We start from the raw sequence: 24,247 nt of genomic DNA on the forward strand, positions 1-24,247 counted from the left end.
AGATTGGACATGATTTGGAAGGCGCACACCTGTCTATATAAGGTCCCACAGTTAACAGTGCATATCAGAGCACAAACCAAGCCATGAAGTCCAAGGAATTGTCTGTAGACCTCCGAGACAGGATTGTATTGAGGCACAGATCTGGGGAAGGGTACAGAAGAATTTCTGCAGCATTGAAGGTCCCAATGAGCACAGTGGCCTCCATCATCCATAAATGGAAGAAGTTTGGAACCACCAGGACCAAGAACCTGAAGTCACTCTGACAGAGCTCCAGCTTTCCTCTGTGGAGAGAGGAGAACCTTCCAGAAGAACAACCATCTCTGCAGCACTCCACCAATCAGGCCTGTATGGTAGAGTGGCCAGACGGAAGCCACTCCTCAGTAAAAGGCACATGACAGCCCGCCTGGAGTTTGCCAAAAGGCACCTGAAGGACTCTCAGACCATGAGAAACAAAGATTGAACTCTTTGGCCTGAATGGCAGGCGTCATGTCTGGAGGAAACCAGGCACCGCTCATCACCTGGCCAATACCATCCCTACAGTGAAGCATGGTGGTGGCAGCATCATGCGGTGGGGATGTTTTTCAGCGGCAGGAACTGGGAGACTAGTCAGGATCGAGAGAAAGATGAATGCAGCAATGTACAGAGACATACTTGATGAAAACCTGCTCCAGAGCGCTCTGGAACTCAGACTGGGGTGAAGGTTCATCTTCCAACAGGACAACAACCCTAAGCACACAGCCAAGATAACAAAGGAGTGGCTCCGGGACAACTATGTGAATGTCCTTGAATGGCCCAGCCAGAGCCCAGACTTGAACCCGATTGAACATCTCTGGAGAGATCTGAAAATGGCTGTGCACTGACGCTCCCCATCCAACCTGATGGAGCTTGAGAGGTCCTGCTAAGAAGAATGGGAGAAACTGCCCAAAAATAGGTGTGCCAAGCTTGTAGCATCATACTCAAAAAGACTTGGCTGTAATTGGTGCCAAAGGTGCTTCAACAAAGTATTGAGCAAAGGCTGTGAATACTTATGTACATGTGATTTTTTTTATTTTTTTTATTTTATTTTTTTTTTATACATTTGCAAAGATTTCAAACAAACTTCTTTCACGCTGTCATTATGGGGTATTGTTTGTAGAATTGAGGAAAATAATTATTTTAATCCATTTTGGAATAAGGCTGTAACATAACAAAATGTGGAAAAAGTGAAGCGCTGTGAATACTTTCCGGATGCACTGTATGTTAGATACATATGCTTGTACAATGTCACTGATTACATACATTTGAAAGTATTTTAAATTATTTTTAATATTTAATATTATATTTTAAATATTTAAAATAGTATTGTTGCTGATTACATTTTTCTAAACTATTCTTTTCAAAACTATGTGTATGTTTATCAGGTAAAATAATGTTTGCCATAGTATAAATTTACTGGTGAAATCAGACATTACAATTGGCATTATCAGGAGGTCTATCAAATATCAGGACCTTTAGCATTATTATACATTATATTCAGCATTATATACATTTTACATTTATATTTATTCATTTGGCAGACGCTTTTATCCAAAGCGACTTACAAAAGAGGAAAACATAAGCGAATCATCTTAAGGAGACAGTGGTATGAAAAGTGCTGTATTACAAAGTATCACTAGCATCATAATAGTATTCAAAACAGAATAAAGTGCAACAGGAATTAATTAATTAATTTTTTTAAATGACTGGTTAAGTGCTCATGGAACAGATGTGTTTTTAGTCATTTTTTGAAGACAGAGAGTGAGTCAGCTTCACGGATGGAGTTGGGAAGGTCGTTCCACCAACGTGGCATGATGAAGCTGAAAGTCCGGGAAAGTGTTTTGGTCCCTCTTTGTGTTGGTACAACAAGGCGACATTCCTTAGCCGACCGCAGGCTTCTAGTGGGCGCGTAGCTCTACATAAATGATTTTAGGTCTGTTGGAGCTGGAGCAGACCCAGTGACTGTTCTGTATGCCAGCATCAGAGCCTTGAATTTGATACGTGCATCAACCGGCAGCCAGTGGAGAGATACAAGGAGTGGTGTAACGTGCTTTCTTTGGTTCATTAAAGACCAGACGTGCTGCTGCATTCTGGATCATTTGCAGGGGTCTAATTGCACATGCAGAGAGGCCTGCAATGAGAGCGTTACAGTAGTCCAGTCTAGTTATGACAAGTGACTGGACAAGCAGTTGTGTGGCATGTTCAGAGAAGAAGGGTCTTATCTTCCTGATATTGTAGAGTGTAAATCTACATGATCTTGCAGTCTTTGAGATGTGGTCTGTGAAATTTAGTCTGTTGTCGATGGTTACCCCTAGATTTCTGACTGATTTGGAAGGCGTTACTGTAGTTGCACCCAGCTGCACGGTGATGTTTTTTTCAACAGCAGCGTTGGCTGGAAAGACAAGGAGTTCAGTCTTGGCTGGGTTGAGTTGCAGGTGGTGCTCCTTCATCCAGTCCGAGATGTCTGCCAGGCAGGCAGAAATTCGAGCAGTCACTGTGGTGTCGTTGGGCTGGAAAGACAAGTAGAGTTGCGTGTCATCAGCGTAGCAGTGGTAAGAGAAACCTTGTGCCTGAATGATGGGTCCCAGTGATATTGTGTATATAGAGAAGAGAAGTGGCCCAAGCACTGATCCCTGAGGTACCCCAGTAAGTAGCTGATGTGGCTTGGATACCTCACCTCTCCAGGCTACCTTGTAGGACCTACCTGAGAGATAGGAATTAAACAAGTCAAGCACAGTTCCTGTGATGCCCAGCGAGGAGAGGGTAGAGAGTAAGATCTGATGGTTGACTGTGTCAAAGGCTGCAGAAAGGTCCAGCAGAATCAGGACCGATGATCTGGATTCAGCTTTCGCCCATCTCAGCGACTCAGTGACAGACAGCAGGGCAGTCTTGGTGGAGTGTCCACTTTTGAAGCCTGGCTGATTGTCATCCAGCAGCTTGTTCTGTGAGAGTTCTGATATACAGTTTAATACAGTACAATCATCTGTAAACAGTGCATATTCACTATCACGCTGAAAAGTCTCATCCCGGTGCTCATTGTATTACATGCGCTCACATGATGAGAAATGTTCTAAAACACTTTAAACTGCACACTTTGATCTCTGAGACATCAGTGCGAGACATCAATGAAAGCTGCACAGTTGATTACATTGAAACTGAAATCGCAGTATGATGTCGCACAAGTTTAATCAGTGATTTTCGCTCCCTTTCTCCATTGCGATCGGTTTGATTGACGCAGATGTGTGCGCTCGCTTGCTCAGAGACTCGCATATGGTAAAAACAAACAGTTTTGTGAAATACGTGGAAATACGCACCTGATTTTGTATTTATAACATGTATACATTATAAAACGGAAAATATCAGTAAAATGTAAGTCATGTGCTGGAGATAAACAGCTCTTAAGTGCATCAAACGGCACAATCAATCACACCTGATGCAGCACCCACTCCACCAGGGGTGGACTGGGGAGAGAAATCGCCCTGGATTTTACATAGAAACTGGCCACGGTGGGGGTAGGGAAATCTGGCACAAAAGTTGTTGGTTGGGGGGTTGTGTCGCTGTCCTTTTCTGCATATTGCTGCCCCCTTCGGCATATCATGGCGCCATTTTGTGGCCCGTTCTGTATAACACAGCAGCCCATTTCAGCTTATCGCAGCCCATTCGGCCCCGTTTTGCTGATGGCCCCGTTTCGCTGATGGCCCTTCAGGAAAAGTCCCGATTCTCCCCATGGCCAGTCCGCTCCTGCACTCCACATTAAACTGTATGCTTATTATGATCTTCTTTGAGGTGTTTATAAAGTGCTCTCGTGCGCTGGACAACTTGGGTTGGGTTTTTTCTGCTTCAGCTTGTCTCCGTCGTTTTTCAAACGAGTTTCATCATGCAGCAAATTTTTCACCATGCTGTAAAGTGACGGCACTGACAGAGCTTCTCCGTGCTCATGGCATATATCCAACTAATTGATAATGAAATTCATGTCAATGATTTCCATTACTGATTATAATCGATTTTATCGATTTAGTTGTTGCAGATCTTCACTGCACATAAAATCAGTTTGTTAGAAATATTGTACATTTATCAATGCCAAGAGACTTTCTTCAGCACAACAGAGAGTAGCTGCTGAAAATGAGTGTATTTGGACACAGTCGTAGACAGTAATGCACACTTTGAATAATTTTATATGTGCGTTGCATCCCGAATGACAAAGATACTTCTTAAAATCTGTTCTGATCATTCAGACTGAGATGCATTCCAAAAGATTTTGGCTCACGTTTGCAAACATCGAATTTCATGTTTTTTGTTTTGTTTTTTGTCATTCATAAACAACTAAATGGATCTGAGTTAGATACACCAACATTTTTAAAAAGATTTTTACTGTCTGTCTGAACAAAGCCACTCATATAGCTGGAAATCGCCAAATCCCATTGAATAAGAATGCAGATACAAAGCGACTGGAGGTCAAGTTGCTGCATTTGTGAACTCCTCTTAAGGCGTTATACAGACCGCTGGGAGCTTAACTGTTTAGATTCTGCATTCAATTCTAGGAAAGACGGCATCCTACCAGGGAATCCAATAAACAGCAGGTGGCAATGGGGATCTTAAGTGCTATTGATTGTTTTGAAGTATAAGAATTAGCCATAAGGTCTTTTTAAGTGTGTGGTGAGCATTTAAGTTTCAAAAGCAGATGTTAAGTCACTTTTAATGTACAGCCATGGAAGAGCAGTATTGATTGTTTAGAAATAAACAAGTATAAACTCAAGAAAATGACTGTCTGCCTGGAACACTATACACAATCCTTGTCCCTGGTGCTCAGAAGACATTGAGAATTGTTTTTATTTCATTTTTTATTCTATCTGATGTGCGTCTGTTTTAAACTGTGTTTATTAAGGCAGAACTTTTCCTTTGTGCTCTTGAAAGTCACGGCCATTTTCGGTTGACGTTTCACTAAAAATGATGTGACACTTTTTCATTGTCAAAAAGCCTTCCAACAGAATAGAATACAATAGAATAGCGTCTTTAATGCCATATAATCAGACTGGGTGGAAATTGTTGTAGGTACAGCTTTTCAACATATAAATGACAGTGACATACAGAATGTAATTACAGGTCTTACACAAATTACAATACAGATTATATATACAGTATGAGGAGAGACAGTACATCATATAGACATCAATACGATTTAAGCATGGTGTACTATGCAAAACTATAGACTGGTCAATGCAGTGTTGGAAGTCCGTGATCTGTGTTATTTTCTTGTTCCAGGTTTTTCCTTGTTTGCATGTCCTCAATACACACAGAGACATCGATTTCTGTAGTGGCTGTGCAGAATCGAACAAGGAGGTGTTAACCGACTCCAAACTTCCTTGATTGTCTGTAAGATAATCTCTGACGTGTTTGTGTATGTGTTGATGTGCCATTTTAGAGCAAAACATATGGGCATTGCGATTGTATGTAAGGGCCTAGGAATTGTAAATAGTCTGTTTTGGCATGCTATGATGGCCAGTGATGGAGACCAAATTGATAGAGGCCTGTGACTGATACCGTTGTGACCTCAAAAAAGTGGTGACTATCCACTTTTAGCTGACATATGCTGCTTTGTAAATTAGTGATTGTTGTGGTGCCTTCTGGATATTTTCAGTAGATTGTTTTTTCAGAAGCTGATGTTGATACTGATATCTGGAGTGCAGGGTTGCAGTTGACCGATATTATGATGCAATATGCATAATACAATTTCATTATACCAAAATGAGATGCATCAAAATGCTAAATTGCATCCATTGATAATGCTGTTGGAAGATTTTAAAACTGACACAATCAGGGAACTATCACTTCTGTTAAATGAACAAGCGAGCATTGTTGGGCCTCATGTATTCAGATAGAAGACAAAGGCAGGCCTAACAGTCATAAAAAACATTCCTCAAGCCCCCTTCTTCTAAGTCGTAAATTTTACTGATAAAAATCGTGCCAAAATCAAACAAAGGGAGTCCAAAACAGACTACAGATCCGTGAAGCCTTGCCCTCTAAAGGATCGAGCTCTCAACTCCTATTGGATGAGGCACACCACAGAACATCCCTCAAACATGACATCATCAGGACTTCAAATATTTCTGAAATGCTTCCAAAGTTGCTTCCAGCGACTTAGTTCACCGAATACAGACGTAGCTTTTTGCTGCTCTCCGGTGCAACCTCGTGGCTTAAGGAAGTAATGTCCGACTTGAAACTGTGGCCATACAATCTCCATCTCGCTGGACGAGTTGAGATTACTCTGTGTTCAACCGAACACTCTAACGGATCCGAAGGAGACCGCCGAGCAATTCGCATCTTCATCCGTTGGCCTACAGAAGTGAAGAGATTAAAGATTTCTCTTCCATCTTCAGTCAAGTCGACATTTCTGAGTTCTCCGCCAGCCCGCCGAGAATCAACAGCCATACCGCCCTCTGAGAATCAGCAGCCGTACCGGCCGCCGACAATCAACAGCCGTACCGCCCGCCGACAGCGCGAGGAAACGACCTCTCGTCATCACACGAGCCTCAAGGAACCGGGTCAAAGTTAAAGGACGGAGGAAAACACATTCTACCTGTGTCCTCATGCGATTCAAGTAAGAGGTTTACGTCTGGGCAGAGATAGAATATTATAGCATGTTATTCTTGTGTTTCAAGGTTTTTGCTTGCACAGTTTACGGACCGCCATGTCCGCTCATTATTAATACTCAGGGTATTAATTATCATGAATTTGTTTTGCTGTATTGTGGTCCAACCAAATTGGACTGTTGTGCATTTTCGCCATCGCGGGTGAGACAGCAACTGAGTTCATCCATTAAAGAGTCAAATAACAAGAGACTTTTACGAGCCCCGCTCGTAAAACCGCGTCTCTGAGTGATGAACACGGCTGTTTTATCTGCAGCTATCGCGAAATCAGCTTTCGGGCTGTCACTTAATCATCTCTCTCTCTCTCTCTCTCTCTCACTAACCACACTGACACACACACACACACACTGTCACACACACACCTTATGTGTTATAGGATTATTTTATTTCCATATCTAATCATATCACTGTTTAGTTTGTAGTTGTAAGTCGGAAGTTTATTGACTGCATTGTATTAATTATTAATTGATATTACTGCATAAATAAACTTCGTTTATATTACAAAGAGAAGTGTTTTGGTTTGTTTTGCATACGCCTGTGTCGTGCTGACGGCATGTCAGTGCTCGGATTCAAACCTTCATTCATTGTTTTTTTCCCGAAAATCGATATTCTTCGGATGTCGATTTTCCTAAGAAAACAATCTAATATTGAGACTGTTTTACTATTTGGTTATTAGTCCCTGATTTCAGGGTGGTGCCCCGTCAATGTTAATCCTTATTAATATTCTATTGATTTTTGATAATTGATAATTATCTTTGATTGAATTTGAATGATCAATAAGCTAGTGTTAATTTTAATTAATGTTTCATCGACGTTAACAATTAACGATTATCTTTGATAACTGTTGATTTAAAGGATTAAAAAAGCTAACATTGATTCTCATCAATGTTCTATTGATTTTAATAATTAATAATTATCTTTGATAATTATTAATTATTGCTAATAACCAAACTTGCTCCTAAACGTAGCACACTACATTTACTGGAGTCCCATATGAGGTTTTAATGAGTTAGATCCAATTAATTAATTTAAATATTGATTAATAACTACAGAAATAATTATTAATTATTTCTGATAGTAATACTGATCTAAACAACCAGTAAAGCCCTACAGCATGAATAATGCCTGTAATCTCGTAATGGCCACAAAATGGTTGAATATTTGGCCTGACTGACACTTGCCCCAAAAATAATTTGGACATTTAAGCCACATTAAAAATATTGTGTCTTGGCAAATATTAAAAGAAAATATCAAACCAAGTGGCAAATATGTTGTTGTTGTTGTTATTATTATTATTATTATTATAATAAAACAATACAGACTGTATATTGTTCAAAATTAGGATAAAAAGTTATTATTATTTTTTTTACACTTCTGGTTGTCAAACTCTGTAGTACAAGTTTATAATGTCCTACCAAAGTAACCACAGGTGTAGTTTAGCACAACTGTGAGATCTTGAGAACTTAATTTCATACATCCACTAAAAATCACCTTGAGGCAATTTGTTTCAATTGCAAAAATGGCTCAGGAAAGTGTAGTTAGTTCTGAGATAAAGCCCAGCATTGTTTGTTTGCTGATTCCACTTACTTTGATATTTTGTTATCTAATTAAATGCAATTCATATTTAAGTGTGACTTAGGTGTGCAAAATTGTCCAAATGCATTTTGGGGCCACTGTATCAGCCTATCACTAATTTTCAGGATTTTGAAGAATGGTGCTGTGATATGAAGCTGTTTTTGAATAAGGAGAATTGAAGTGGGCCGAGTACAGAGCCTTGTAGCACACCTTTGTTGATGGCCAGAAGGTGGGAGGTGAACTTGATCTGACTTGCTGAAAAATCAAATAGCCAGTAGACCTTGTCTGGATTGATGCCCATATTTTTTTGTTCAAGAGGGTGGATTATATGAAAAACATTATTGAAGTTAAAGCACAGGATGCATGTACAGTATAGGTATTAGGTATCTCTGGGTTATGCAATACAGAGGCCTAGTATGTAGAAGATGCCAGATCATTGGATCTTCCATCAATATACATGAGAGGCCAGCTGTTTTCAAATTCCAAACTCTACTTTGAGACTTCAGAGACATTACCAAGGATAAATATGGTTCTTATGCCAAGGGGTGTTCAATTGGAGCCATATATAATAGCATAAAATATTCACTTAGTAAATTATTCAGTTTACACCAAGTAAATTGGTTTAAGAACCATTTTTCTCTTAGATCATGTTTTCTGTGTATTGGAACATATTGTGTATTTTGCCCTTAGCATGTTTATGGTACAATGCATATGAGACTATGGCTAATAAGCAGATACATAACCCATGTTAATTTTAATATGATTTACTGGTATGTAACTGGTATTACTCTTATGTGCTTTGTGGTGTTTTTTGTTTTGTTTTACATTTTGGAGATTGAAAGGTCCAGTTCTCATTGCTTTCATTATATACTATTCCTAGAAGATGTTTTCCCTCTGCTCTTTGTTTTTGAAGGTATGGGCTATTTGAGAAGCAGCTCGCACTCCTCGAGGAGGCCGAGGGAGGCTTTGATCAGTTCACAAGAAGCTATGAGAGTTACGGCGTACAGCGAATGACGGACAACAGTCTTGTTTTCAAGGAGTGGGCGCCGGCCGCTGAAGCCTTGTTTCTCACTGGAGACTTCAGTGCGTCTTTTTAAAAATATTTTTTTTCATTTCAGATGATAGGGCAATTTCAGTATATATATTCAGTATAATATTCCAGATGGTACATAGTGTTGTCAACTGGGCTGACAAAACTAAATTACATTTTTTACCTTAAATATGACTAAAATTCAAATTCAATCCAATTTTTAAAGTCAGCAGATTTTTTAATTACAATACAGTAAATATTGTAAATCTAATTCACAATAGACAGTTCTATGTTAACATTGTGTTATTGGTACTACCCCAGACACAAGCTTAATAATAATGGCAATACAACAGTGTTTTTCATTCATTACAGTTGTATGTACGGTAGTGATTTTCCCAGATAGCAGTGCTGTTCGGCTGAACTCAGTGGTGAGGTGGCTCAGATTATAAGCCCAGGGCTGTTCAAACAGATGGAGCACAACAGAAAGGAACAGAACACGAGGATCTTGAGTCACACATTTTCCAAATTGAACTTCTTTCCTGACGAAGTGTTTTGAAAAAAATTTTGCTTAATCTGAGAAATGCTGAATAATAGAGAAAGATGCAAGGGCAAATCAGATATTTTGCACAGTTTTAATGGGAATTTAATTTCCCATAAAAATCCCATTAAATGAGAAAGAGTGACCAGTACATTCTGCACTAAAAAATTACTAGTAAGATTTGTTATTTATTATTATTATTATTATTTTATTTTTTTTTACTTTAATTTTATTTTACTCGTTTTTGCAAATAGTTTTTATAAGTACATTTTAATGGTATAAAATTAAGAATTAAATCTAAATCTAAAATTAATCTACTTCATGACAAAATATTGATTAAACGAGGGGGTAAATTTAACTTACATTTACTCAGTTAATACAGTAACTTTTACTTACAAATCTGATGTATGTGGTACTTAAATATACTCAGTAATTTTAAATGAAATTTTTCATTTAAAGTTATTTCACATTTGGAACCTTATAAACACCTGATCATGTAGCACAAGACATATGAAAGCCTTCCACAGAAAATCTTAATGCATTCTATGTAGTCTATTAGTTAAGTAACTTATTATTGATAGAATCATAATACAAAGCTGCGCACGTAGACCTCAGCACTTGGTGCACATAACCAGTGTAAAAAAAAAAAAAATAAAAAAAATCAAGGGGGATGGTGTTGTCAATGTTTTTTTTTTTTGTCTAATACTTGTGGGTCAACCTTATTTGTCAATGACTAAGGTGTTAAAATTAGAAATCTTCTAAAACACTTGTCAAGTTCTCAGAAATGTAATCTTTGTGTCCATTTTTCTTTCATACATTTTTGAAAAACCTTTATAGCATTTTCTACAAAAAATTATTTAAACTTTAAAATTGTCATGTGGTATAACCATCAAGTAAAAAAAAATGCAATAATACTTTGCACCTTTCAATACATGAGAGTATAAAAAAACTTTATCATTAATTTCCAAAAAGTAATACATTTTTCAAAGTATTATTTTCATATATATACAGTTGAAGTCAGAAGTTTACATACAGTTAGATTTTAGTTAATAAAACACATTTTTTAACCACTCCACAAATTTCATAGTAGCAAACTATAGTTTTGGCAAGTTGTTTAGGACATCTACTTTGTGCATGACACGAGTAATTTTTCCAACAATTGTTTACAGACAGATTATTTCACATTTAATTGACTATATCACAATTCCAGTGGGTCAGAAGTTTACATACACTAAGTTAACTGTGCCTTTAAGCAGCTTGGAAAATTCCAGAAAATGATGTCAAGCCTTTAGACAATTAGCCATTTAGCTTCTGATAGGATGTGTACTGAATTGGAGGTGTACCTGTGGATGTATTTTAAGGCCTACCTTCAAACTCAGTGCCTCATTGCTTGACATCATGGGAAAATCAAAAGAAATCAGCCAAGACCTCAGGAAAAAAAATTGTGGACCTCTACAAGTCTGGTTCATCCTTGGGAGCAATTTCCAAACACCTGAAGGTACCACAATCTGTACAAACAATAGCATGCAAGTATAAACACCATGGGACCAAGCAGCCATCATACAGGTCAGGAAAGAGAAGCATTCCGTCTCCTAGAGATGAACATAGTTTGGTGCGAAAAGTGCAAATCAATCCCAGAACAACAGCAAAGGACATTGTAAAGATGCTGGAGGAAACAGGAAGACAGGGATCTATATCCACAGTAAGACGAGTCCTATATCGACATAACCTGAAAGGCTGCTCAGCAAGGAAGAAGCCACTGCTCCAAAACTGCCATAAAAAAGCCAGGCTACAGTTTGCAAGTGCACATGGGGAAAAAAATCTTACTATTTGGAGAAATGTCCTCTTGTCTGTTGAAACAAAATGGCCATAATGACAATCGTTATGTTTGGAGGAAAAAGGGTGAGGCTTGCAAGCCGAAGAACACCATCCCAACCATGAAGCATCATGTTGTGGGGGTGCTTTGCTGCAAGAGGGACTGGTGCACTTCACAAAATAGATGGCATCATGTGGATATATTGAAGCAACATCTCAAGACATCAGCCATGAAGTTAAAGCTCGGTCGCAAATGGGTCTTCCAAATGGACAATGACTCCAAGCATACCACCAAAGTTGTGGAAAATGGCTTAAGGACAACATAGTCAAGGAATTGGAGAGGCCATGACAAAGCCCTGATCTCAATCCAATAGAAAATTTGTGGGCAGAACTGAAAAAGCGTGTGCAAGCAAGGAGGCCTACAAACCTGACTCAGTTACACCAGTTCTGTCTGGAGGAATGGACCAAAATTCTAGCAACTTATTGTGAGAAGCTTGTGGAAGGCTACCTACATTTTTTGACCCAAGTTAAACAATTTAAAGGCAATGCTACCAAATACTAACAAAGTGTATGTAAACTTCTTACCCACTGGGAATGTGATGAAAGAAAGAAAAGCTGAAATAAATAATTCTCTCTACTATTATTCTGACATTTCACATTCTTAAAATAAAGCAGTGATCCTAACTGACCTAAGACAGGGAATGTTTTCTACGATTAAATGTCGGGAATTATGAAAAACTGAGTTAAAATGTATTTGGCTAAGGTGTATGTAAACTTCTGACTTCAGCTGTATATATATTTGTAGTTATGCTAGTTATTAAGTCATGCAAAATATATACATTTTGTCAAATATTTTATAGGCTGAATATTACTCATTACACTTTGTTGATTACAACAATCAGTATTGCGTTTCTATTAAACATATAAACATGAGTTAGGCCCATGTCTGGCTATTCTATATTAATATCTTTATTCAATTTGTGGATGAATGTTTGTACCGATCAGTATTACATATATTTTCTGGTTCTCTAATAGATGGCTGGAATAAATTTTCGCATCCCTACACTAAAAAGGAGTTTGGGAAGTGGGAGCTGCACATCCCCCCTAAAGAGGATGGAACACCTGCTGTCACTCATAACACCATGCTGAAGGTGAGCAGACACATTAGCTGCAGTGTTTACTTCATTAGTCTGAACGAGGCCCTGAGGTATTATGAAGCCCTTCTGCACCAGCAAGATGGCTTAAATATTCTTCGTTTTATGGATGGTTTGGCAATGTTAAAGATACAGGAGCAACGGTGACTTTCAAGCCATTTGTTGCACCTCAACAGCATATGTTCTTAATAACTGCTATCTAATTTGTGTTTTCACTCTCATGGGGTTTAAAAGACGGAGGTTTAATTTTATACAAATTTAAGCACAGTCCTGAGAGATCGGTCGGACTGTTCACTCAATTATAGATATTAAAAAAAGTCCTTTTGAAAGCTTTCAAATCTCTTTCGCACTTTTAAACTTAGCTTGTTTTGACGATGTCCTATGAACCATATTCATAGTCACAGAACCATATTCCACCAACCCCATCTGTGGTGATTGCGTAAATATTGTTTTCTATTCTGTGTTTCTGTATGGGGAGAGTACTGTATCTATAATACGTAGTCAAACCCTTCCCACTCATGCTGTCCATTATGTCGAGATACATGCTGGCAGAAGTATGATTGATGGAGGTAGGTGACACTCAGTGGGTGCACTCACCTGCTCTGTTACTATTGTCTCCTCGGGCCAGGGAACAGACGATAAGAACCAAATGCAGATGCTAGCCCTACCCCAGTTCAGACCCCCATACTGGACTCAGCAGAGTAGTGTCAACCAGATTATGTTCCTTGTGAAAAGTGGTTCACTCTGACTTGAACTGTGCTGGAATTGCATGGTCCTTTTCTTTTTTTTTATTCACAAAGCAGTCTCGTGTCATAACGGAGTGAACTTGAATTGTTATAAGACACATTCCACGAATACAGTATGCTATACTGTGGTATCGCATTACTTTTTTAAAAAAGTATTAGAGGCACAAATTCAATTTACCCTATGTTAAATAAACTATTGTTGAACTTTAATCTAGCATGAAAAGTAATTATTGTAAAAAACATCAATTAACTGTGTCCCCTCTTAAAGGGTAATTTTAGCCTGTCCCTTTTAAAGGGGCTTGAACCTCTTGACTGAATCCATTAAATATGGATCCATTATTATTATAATACAGCTCTCTGGAATACTCTATTCTGATCCGTGGATTAAGTGAAATCAGACATCTGGTCATCTGGATATTGCAAGTCATCTTTCATACTTCTCGTTTCAAGCTACTATCACTACAAGCTAATAAAATAATTTCAATTGAATGTTTCACAGAATTTTGTGACGCAAACCAGAGGTAAAGTTCAGTTGATTCCAGAGAATTCATTATTTCTTTCTTCTTAGATAACAAATTAATATTGCATGTAAATGTATTTATTAATTGGTATGTAGACATGTTATAAGCAAGATTATGTACAGTCAGCTAGTTGTTATCGCAAAATCAATCCCTTCAGGGTGATATAAGACCCATCCGCTTAGTACCAGGGGTCCTTATCACACTGGCGGGGTTTATTTTGCATTGCTGACCGGCTGACTGTACATTTTGTTGTCCTACATTTTGCGTGCAACCCTGTTTTTATTCCTATTACTTATTACTAATTTTCCTTAAAATTGAGACACCCAAAAAATAATGTCATTTGGACCCTTTTTCAGCATATTTGGAAGACAAGTAATCAACATAAGTAATCAAGCCTGATCTCATGAAAATTACACTGTTGTGGCGACATTTTTGCAAAATTACATGTATTACATGCTCATTATATGTGTCGCGGCAGTTCTGAAGTGAAATGTCCACTGAGTGGCTTTAAAAGCTGGTTAAAATTACTCCTAAACAGAGGAGAAATTTTTTTAAGGTTATTGCAAGGTTAAATAATTAAAACCTACCTCCTTACGCTAAACCTTAAACCTAACCGGTATGGTATCATTAAAAGCAAACATGACATGAAGTGTTATTTTGTGGTGCTTCTATGACACTTTAAACTTAAATGTCATCTCACCTACTCTTCTTCTACTCATATACCTGTCCTTTGTGTTGCACGTGCAAAGCTCTTTCAGTTGAGCGTTAGCTCATAGTTTATTAGCGCACAAAAAATCTTGTAAATGTAGTTGGTTATGTAATGCAAATGTTAAAATGCATTGCCTTGCAAAGTCATGCGCTACTGTAAAAGTGTTTTGATCTGAGAAGATAGCATTGTGTGAGGAACAAGGTGAAAAGTTTGTGTTTAAAGGTACACTATGTAACTTACTTTTGGTGTTTTTCAGAGTCAGTAGAAAGGTCTCTTTAGTGTCCTAAGTTTTTATAACTGTGACCTGGGGCTCAGCGGTTAAAGACTCTGGGTTACTGACCAGAAGGTCAGGGGTTTAAGCCCCAACACTGCCAAGATGCCACTGTTGGGCCCTTGAGCAAGGCCCTTGACCCTATCTGCTCCAGGGGCGCCGTATCATGGCTGACCCTGCACTCTGATCCCAGCTTAGCTGGGATATGTGAAAACAAAGAAATTTCACTGTATATATGAAAAATGTATAATGCGTGACAATAATAAAGGCTTTCTTCTTCTTTATTCTACTACTACTTAATTGCCTACCGTCTGTAAGCTGTTAGTGTCTTAACGACCGTTCCACAGGTGCATGTTCATTAATTGTTTATGGTTCATTGAACAAGCATGGAAATCATTGTTTAAACCCTTTACAATAAAGATCTGTAAAGTTATTTGGATTTTTACAAAATTATCTTTAAAATACAGTGTCCAGAAAAAGGGACGTTTCTTTTTTGCTGAGTTTAAATATATAAATATATATATACTTTTAGTTTTCCAAGGTCACTAGCCACTCAGCATTTTCCTTAGCCAAAATCCCCCACCTCGCAAAAAGTGATAAAGGTAACTGCATGCATTTGTTTGGACATTTTATTTAAACAAGAATTATATGAGTTCTGCTGGACACAGGTCTAATGGTTTATTTTAAAAATTTATATTTTAAAGTAACCTGTAAAATATCCCAAGGCAAATGCCAGTTAGAACAGGAGTAGGATAGAACAGGAGAAAAATGTGTCAATCATTTTTCCATTGTTCATTGAAGTTTCAACCCCTTCAAATTGTACTTGCCCATGAAAGTTTACCACTGTTCTACCATTGTTTAAAAATGGCATTTGTAATAACAAGGCCATTAGGTAAGACCAGGGGTGGCTTCACATTACAGTGGTTAGGTTAATGTTGATTGTCTTCTAAAATAAACTGTATCTAATAGCCTAAACACATTAAGAAACCTTTAAACACAACTTTCAAAGTTGAAGCCTAATAAAAATAAAGTATAATAGATTTAATATGAATAATTCAAGTGACCAGTTAGTGTTACTGCATTAAAAAATCTATAGGTATGGATGATGTGTATTTTAAAAAGTGATGATGTATTTGTCTACTCCTTACCTCGTCAGTGCTGTTTATAATGTATGTGCTGTCTAGCAGTTACAGAGGTTTGAATTACTCCATATCAAATCAAATCACTTTTATTGTCACACAGCCATATACACAAGTGTAATGGTGTTGGAAATTCTTAGGTGCAGTTCCGATCAACATAGCAGTCGTGACAGTGATGAGACGTATACCAATTTACAATAACATCAAATTAACACAACACAATTTAAAGTCTAATATACACATAATTACACACAACACAATATACAAATAATAACATACACTGTACAGTATACAATACACACAATATAGATACACATTATTAAAAAAAAAAGTATATCTAGTATATATAGAATGTACAGTAGGTTGTATTGTACTGTACTGACATTCAGGCTGTCGGTTGATAGTAAGTTGTTAAGAGAGAATATAATATAATAATAATATAATTTATGACAGTCCGGTGTGAGATAATAAAGTGCAGTGCTGATGTATTTTGATCATGGGAGATCAAGAGTTCAAAAGTCTGATTGCTTGGGGGAAGAAGCTGTCATGGAGTCGGCTGGTGCGGGTCCTGATGCTGTGATATCGCCTGTCTGATGGTAGCAGTGAGAACAGCCCATGGCTCGGGTGGCTGGAGCCTCTGATGATCCTCCGAGCTTTTTTCACACATCGCCTGATATATATGTCCTGGAGGGAGGGAAGCTCACCTCCGATGATGTGTCTGGCAGTTCGCACCACACTTTGCAGTGCTTTGCGGTTGTGGGCGGTGCTATTGCCGTACCAGGCGGAGATGCAGCCAGTCAGGATGCTCTCCACAGTGCAGGTGTAGAACCGTGTGAGGATGTGGCAGTTCATTCCAAACTTCCTCAGCCGTCTCAGGAAGAAGAGGCGCTGATGAGCCTTCTTCACAACGACTTCAGTGTGGATGGACCATGTGAGTTCCTCAGTGATGTGGACACCCAGGAACTTGAAGCTGCTGACTCTCTCCACTGGTGCTCCATTGATGGTGATGAGACTGTGTTCTCTGTCTTTTCTTCTGAAGTCCACCACAAGCTCCTTTGCCTTTCTGACGTTGAGGGAGAGGTTGTGCTCCTGACATCAGTGTGTCAGAGTGTGCACCTCCTCTCTGTAGGCTGTTTCATCATTGTCAGTGATCATACCTACCATATAGCACTTTATACTAGAATGTTCTCTGTAGAATTCAAATGGGTCACATAAGTTTTGTGTTTTCCACCGGCTGCCGCAATATTGAGTGAATCGTGACTGAATCACGCAAGTTTCACTCTGCGCTGTTCCAGAGCTCTGGCGATCTTCTCTCTGGAGTGCACTTGTGTGCGCTGCAGCGGTTCATGTGAAAGCACGCTTCATTCACCCCACACAGATGCACATGTAAGTTATGAGAGGCATAAATTCCATTAAATTTCCTTTGGAAGCAGCTCCGAGTCGCCTGACATTCTGAGGATTTTCAATGCAGGAAAAACCCTGAAAAAACGTCTCCCGCCAAAGAGGGTTTCAAACCCTAAGTCAAGTCATTTTTATTTGTATAGCGCTTTTCAAAACACACATCGTTTCAAAGCGGCTTTACAGAAATTCATGCATTAACAGAAAATGGAACTGTAATATCTATAATGTCTTAGAGTCATCATTGTGTAGTTTGATAAAATACAATTGTGAATTGTGTTTAAGAATAAGTAATTAAATAATAATTGTATTTAAAAACCCAGTGAACAAGCCGAAGGCGACTGTGGCAAGGAACACAAAACTCCATAAGATGTTGGTTACTGGAGAAAAATAACCTTGGGAGAAACCAGGCTCACTGTGGGGGCTAGTTCCCCTCTGGCTAACATCATGAATATAATGCCAATATTACTTATGTATAGTGCAAGTCATGGTTTAAAATTATTAAACTAAGTAAGTGTTAAGGGTCAGTGTTTTAATGAAAGATTTTGTATGAACTGTAAGATTAATCACTAATGTCTTAGAAGTCCATCCTGGATTAACTGCAGAAGTTCACATAGATGCAATTGTCCTTGTTAGTTGGCTGATGAAGGGTTTTGTTGGGAATTAATTGATAGTCTATGTATTCCATTTCAAGAGTGTAGTCCATCATTAGACCGAGGTGATGTAGGCAGAGATCAGTTAGGTGCATCGCAGTTCAACCTGGCCGGTAATTTTGGTGAGGTCTATCCTAAGTCCAAGGTTCAGGCAATGCCATATGAAGTATCCCATGTCTTATGGTTGGAGTTGGCATCAGTTCATCCTCTGAAGTCCATCGTAATAGACTGAAGTGATGTTTGGCTGGCACCGGCTGCCTTTAGTCATCATCACTCAGAGACACGTAGCAGTGGAGTCCAACATGAAGCAGGAATGGAGCTGGATCCAGCTGGTTCTGGTGACCTCAGGATAGGAGTCCCGAGGTTGAGACAGGGATACAAATAGAATAATATTAGCATAGATGCCATTCAATTTATTGCAGAGTTATAGATCATGATCAATGTTTCTGGTTTCTGGTTCCAGCAGACCTAACTAAAGCAGCCTAATTGTGAGTTGATGGATAAATTAGGTGTATGCCTGGCTAAATAGTCTAGTCTTTAGTCTAGACTTAAACTGAGTGAGTGTGTCTGCATCCCGAACAATGTTAGGGAAACTATTCCATAGTTTAGGAGCCAAATATGAAAAGGATCAACCACCTTTTGTTGATTTTGATATTCTAGGAACTATTAACAGGCCTGAATTTTGTGATTGTAATGAACGTGATGGAATATAGCATGGTAGAAGGTCACTTAAGTACTGCGGAGCTAGACCATTCAAAGCTTTGTAAGTAGTTAACAGAATTTTAATAATTTAAAGTTTAACAGGTAGCCAATGTAACGATGATAACATGGGGCTAATATGATCATATTTCTTGGTTCTAGTCAGCCACAATTATACACACAATTATATTTGAATATGATTATTCCAGTGTTTTATCCACTGCACAATACACATATGTTGTTTGTATTTTATTACACACATCAATTTAAGAGTTAAAACTTGTGAAATGACTGATATGAGTTCAGTTCAAGACACTACATTTTTATATTACAATCTACAGCCTCTGGACAATGCAACTTAACCGTAATACGACAATAGTAGGTCTATGCACTGCACACAATAAAACTGTAATGTAAAAACACAAAACGTGGATTTAATAATGATTAATTAGATTTTATTGAACATGAAAATAATATGCAGAAATATGCGATATAACAATTACAATAATAAATGCGTAATCATTTATTTGCAAGTTATAATAGAAAGGAGGTTACATGCTAAACAAATTAAAATGCATTACTATGCTATTAAACTGGTACATTATAATCTACTTGAGATGAGCATACATTTGTTGGGATCTACCATGTACCTGTAGTGGCTTTTTGATCTTTGCTAAAAGCAAATTTTAAAAAAAAACAAAATCTACACACTGATTTATTGCTCAAAGTACTTTATTGGCTTACACTTGCTTGCAATTTTTAGACCATTAGGTCTTCATCAGGCAAAACAAATATATATATATATATATATATATCTGCAAAAAAAGAAACGTCCTTTTTTCAGGACACTGTATTTTAAAGATAATTTTGTAAAAATCCAAATAACTTTACAGATCTTTATTGTAAAGGTTTAAACAATGATTTCCATGCTTGTTCAATGAACCATAAACAATTAATGAACATGCACCTGTGGAACGGTCGTTAAGACACTAACAGCTTACAGACGGTAGGCAATTAAGGTCACAGTTATAAAAACTTAGGACACTAAAGAGACCTTTCTACTGACTCTGAAAAACATCAAAAGTAAGATGCCCAGTGTCCCTGCTCATCTGCGTGAACGTGCCTTAGGCATGCTGCATGGAGACATGAGGACTACAGATGTGGCCAGGACAATAAATTGCAATGTCCGTACTGTGAGACGCCTAAGACAGCGCTACAGGGAGACACGAAGGACAGCTGATCCTCCTCGCAGTGGCAGACCACATGTAACAACATCTGCACAGGATCGGTACATCCGAATATCACACCTGCAGGACAGGTACAGGATGACAACAACAACTGCCCGAGTTACACCAGGAATGCACAATCCCTCCATCAGTGCTCAGACTGTCCGCAATAGGCTGAGAGAGGCTGGACTGAGGGCTTGTAGGCCTGTTGTAAGGCAGGTCCTTACCAGACATCACCGGCAATAATGTCGCCTATGGGCACAAACCCACCTTCGCTGGACCAGACAGGACTGGCAAAAAGTGCTCTTCACTGACGAGTCACGGTTTTGTCTCACCAGGGGTGATGGTCGGACTCACGTTTATCATTGAAGGAATGTGCATTACACCGAGGCCTGTACTCTGGAGCGAGATCGTTTTGGAGGTTGAGGGTCTGTCATGGTCTGGGGCAGTGTGTCACTGCATCATCGGACTGAGCTTGTTGTCATTGCAGGCAATCTCAATGCTGTGCCTTACAGGGAAGACATCCTCCTCCCTCATGTGATACCCTTCCTGCAGGCTCATCCTGACATGATCCTCCAGCATGACAATGCCACCAGCCATACTGCTCGTTCTGTGCGTGATTTCCTGCAAGACAGGAATGTCAGTGTTCTGCCATGGCCAGGGAAGAGCCTGGATCTCAATCCCATTGAGCACGCCTGGGACCTGTTGGATCGGAGGGTGAGGGCTAGGGCCATTCCCCCCAGAAATGTCTGGGAACTTGCAAGCACTTTGCTGATTTCTTTTGATTTTCCCATGATGCCAGGCAGAGGCACTGAGTTTGAAGGTAGGCCTTCAAATACATCCACAGGTACACCTTCAATTCAGTACACCTCCTATCAGAAGCAATTGTGATATAGTGTATTAAAAGTGAAACAATCTGTCTGTAAACAATTGTTGGAAAAATTACTCGTGTCATGCACAAAGTAGATGTCCTAAACGACTTGCCAAAACTATTGTTTGCTACTATGAAATCTGTGGAGTGGTAAATTATATATATATATATATATATATATATATATATATATATATATATATATATATATATATATATATATATATATATTTTTTTTTTTTTTTTTTTTCCCATCCCGACAGCTCTAAATAAAAATCATTATTGTAGGCTTACCGTAGTGAATCTGGGTAAGACAAGGACAGGGTTTTGAACATGGATTTTTTTTTTTCATCATTTAATCATTTTCTGAAGGTTTAGCTCCTCCCACATTTTTTAAAGCAGCCCAGTTTTTGTATCTTGTGAATGGAAAGTGCCACAAAGGATGTTTGAAGTAACAATTGACTTAAATCAAGACAGCTTTGGTTTTATAAATCCGATGACACACCCTTCATCTATAATTTGACATCACAGCACAGTGAAAGACATTAAATGAACCCCACTTATTACAGTAAGACTTTCGTCATTATCCATTTATGCTCCACCCCCCACTCCTTTCATTGGCTGCTATTTTCTCAGATTTTTTTTCCCTCCATCAGTTCGTCTGTCTCAGCATCTGTCCACTCTCACTGTTCTTTCTCTGTAATTTTATAAACTTGCACACCCGTGATGTGGCGGTTTAGTGCTCCACTGTGTCCTCAGTAGAGGAGCCGTTAATGATGGGGCCCCACTGGGACTCGGCTCTGTAGGTCACTGCTGGTGCCAATGGCTCACTCGTTACATCTCATCGGCAGCTTATGGAAGGTACCATCAAATGATCCATTTGCTTTTTTGCCCAAGAAACTGAGAGAGAGAGCTTGTGAGAGTCAGGAAAGAGAGCTCCCGGGGGTGCATTCACACAAAGAGAGATGCTCCGATATCGATCAGCTCTCCTTTACTGACAGTCGTGTGACTGTGCATGGCAGTGGGGAGTGAGGAGAGGAGAGTGACTTTAAATTAGAAAGACTGTAGACTGGTACACATGCTCTTTTCTTGCTCTTGTTTGGAAAATGAGCTGGAAACAGAGTGCCTCCGGCTGGTTTTCCACTCTTTCTTGGAGTTCTTTCTTGGAGTGTGTTTGTTTGAAGCGCTTTTTACTTCCTTAATGTGACACATAGTGGCCCCAAAAAATATTTGGATACTTTTGGACACGCAAGTTGCACTTAAAAATGTATGAATGCCATTGCATTAGACACAAAATATTAAATCAAGTGGCATCTGTTGGGTAAATTATGGTAAACTTTTTCTTAAATCTAACTTCACTTTTCTAAGTCATTTTAAAAATTACTTTTAAGCAGCTGGTGTCAAGGAGATGTACAGTGTGAAGTCAGTTCCCCCTCAACTTGGCACAGGTGTGCCAGCAGAGTAAATACAGGTGTGTTCATCGCATTAAAGAGATAGTTCACCCAAAAAGAAAAATTCTCTCATCATTTACTCACCCTGATGCCATCCCAGATGTGAATGACTTTCTTTCTTCTGCAGAACACAAATGAAGATTTTTAGAAGAATAATTCAGCTCTGTCCATACAATGCAAGTGAATGGATGCCAAAATTTTGATGCTCCAAAAAGCATATAAAGCCATCATAAAAGTAATCCATATGACTCCAGTGTTTTGATCCATATCTTCAGAAGTTATATGATAGGTGTGGGTGAGAAACAGATCGGTATTTAAGTATTTTGTTTTTACATAGAAATTCTTATCCCTGTCCAGTAGGGGGCGATATGCATGAAGAATGTGAATCACCAAAAACACAAGAAGAAGAATGTGAAAGTTAAAGTGGAGATTGACTGAGCAGCGAGGAGAATTTATAGTAAAAAAAAGGACTTCAATATTAATCTGTTTCTCACCCACATCTGTCATATCACTTCTGAAGACATTTATTTAACCACTGGAGTCTTATGGATTATTTTTATGCTTTCTTTTGTGATTGTCAAAATTTTGGCACTCATTTGCTTGATTTGTATGGACCAAAAGAGCTGAGAAATTCTTCTAAAAATCTTCATTTGAGTTCAGCAGAAGAAAGAAAGTCATACACATCTGGGATGGCATGAGGGTGAGTAAATGATGAGAGAATTTTCATTTTTGGGTGAACTATCCCTTTAAGACAAGCATTTGGAAACTTACTGGTTGTAAAACATTATTGAAACACGTATTTAAAGGAATATTTCAACCAAAAATGAAAAATCTCTCATCATTTACTCACCCTCATGCCATCCCAGATGTGTATGACTTTCTTTCTTCAGCAGAACACAAACAAAGATTTTTAGAAAAATATCTCCACTCTGTTGGTCCATACAGTGCAAGTGGATTAGACCTTTGTAGCTCAAAAAAATCACACAAAGGAAACAGAAAAGTAATCCATATGACTCCAGTGGTTAAATCTATATATGTAATAGGTGTGGGTGAGAAAGAGAACAATATTTAAGTCCCCTTTTACTCTGAATCTCCACTTTAACTTTCACTTTCAGATGTGAAAGTGAAACTAAACAGGCACCACATGTGACTTTCAGATGTGAAAGAGAAAGTCGAGATTTAAAGTAACAAAAGGACACAATCTTTATCTTGTTTTTTACCCACACGTATTATATCGCTCCTTAAGATTTAGATTTAACCACTGGAATCTTATGGATTACTTTTGTTTCCTTTATGTGGATTTTGGAGCTACAAAGGTCTGATCACCATTCAGTTGCACTGTATGGAATATTTCAGCTCTGTAGGTTCTCGTAATGCAAGTGAATGATGATCAGACCTTTGTAGCTCCAAAAATCACAGAAAAAACATATAAAAGTAATCCATTAAACTCCTGTGTTTAAATCCGTATCTTCTGAAGCGATATAATAGGTGTGGGTGAGAAACAGATCAAAATGTCCTTTTTTTACTCTAAATCTCCACTTTCACTTTTACATCTGAACGTGAAAGTTAAAGTGGAGATTTTGAGTAAAAAAGGACTTAAATATTGTTCTGTTTCTCACCCACACCTATTATATCGCTTCTGAAGACATGGATTAAAACACTGGAGTCATATGGATTACTTTTATGTTTCCTTTTGTGATTTTTGGAGCAACAAAGGTCTGATCACCATTCACTTGCACTGTATAGACATACAGAGCTGAGAAACTTTTTCTTAAAATTATTCATTTGT

General features: G+C 38.4%; 1 protein-coding gene across 3 annotated transcripts in view; it reads left to right on the plus strand.

Moving 5' to 3' along the window:
- The window catches only part of LOC127430022 (1,4-alpha-glucan-branching enzyme-like), a 218,258-nt gene that overhangs the window by 24,249 nt on the left and 169,762 nt on the right, over positions 1-24,247 (plus strand). For all 3 annotated transcript variants that reach the window (XM_051679430.1, XM_051679428.1, XM_051679427.1), the window contains exons 2-3: positions 9,151-9,320; positions 12,656-12,771. In XM_051679430.1, the coding sequence (XP_051535390.1) occupies positions 9,151-9,320; positions 12,656-12,771 (286 nt within the window). The remainder of the gene's footprint in view (positions 1-9,150; positions 9,321-12,655; positions 12,772-24,247) is intronic.

The sequence above is a fragment of the Myxocyprinus asiaticus genome, chromosome 39 (genome assembly GCF_019703515.2).
Source record: "Myxocyprinus asiaticus isolate MX2 ecotype Aquarium Trade chromosome 39, UBuf_Myxa_2, whole genome shotgun sequence".
Classification (NCBI taxonomy): Eukaryota; Metazoa; Chordata; class Actinopteri; order Cypriniformes; family Catostomidae; genus Myxocyprinus; species Myxocyprinus asiaticus.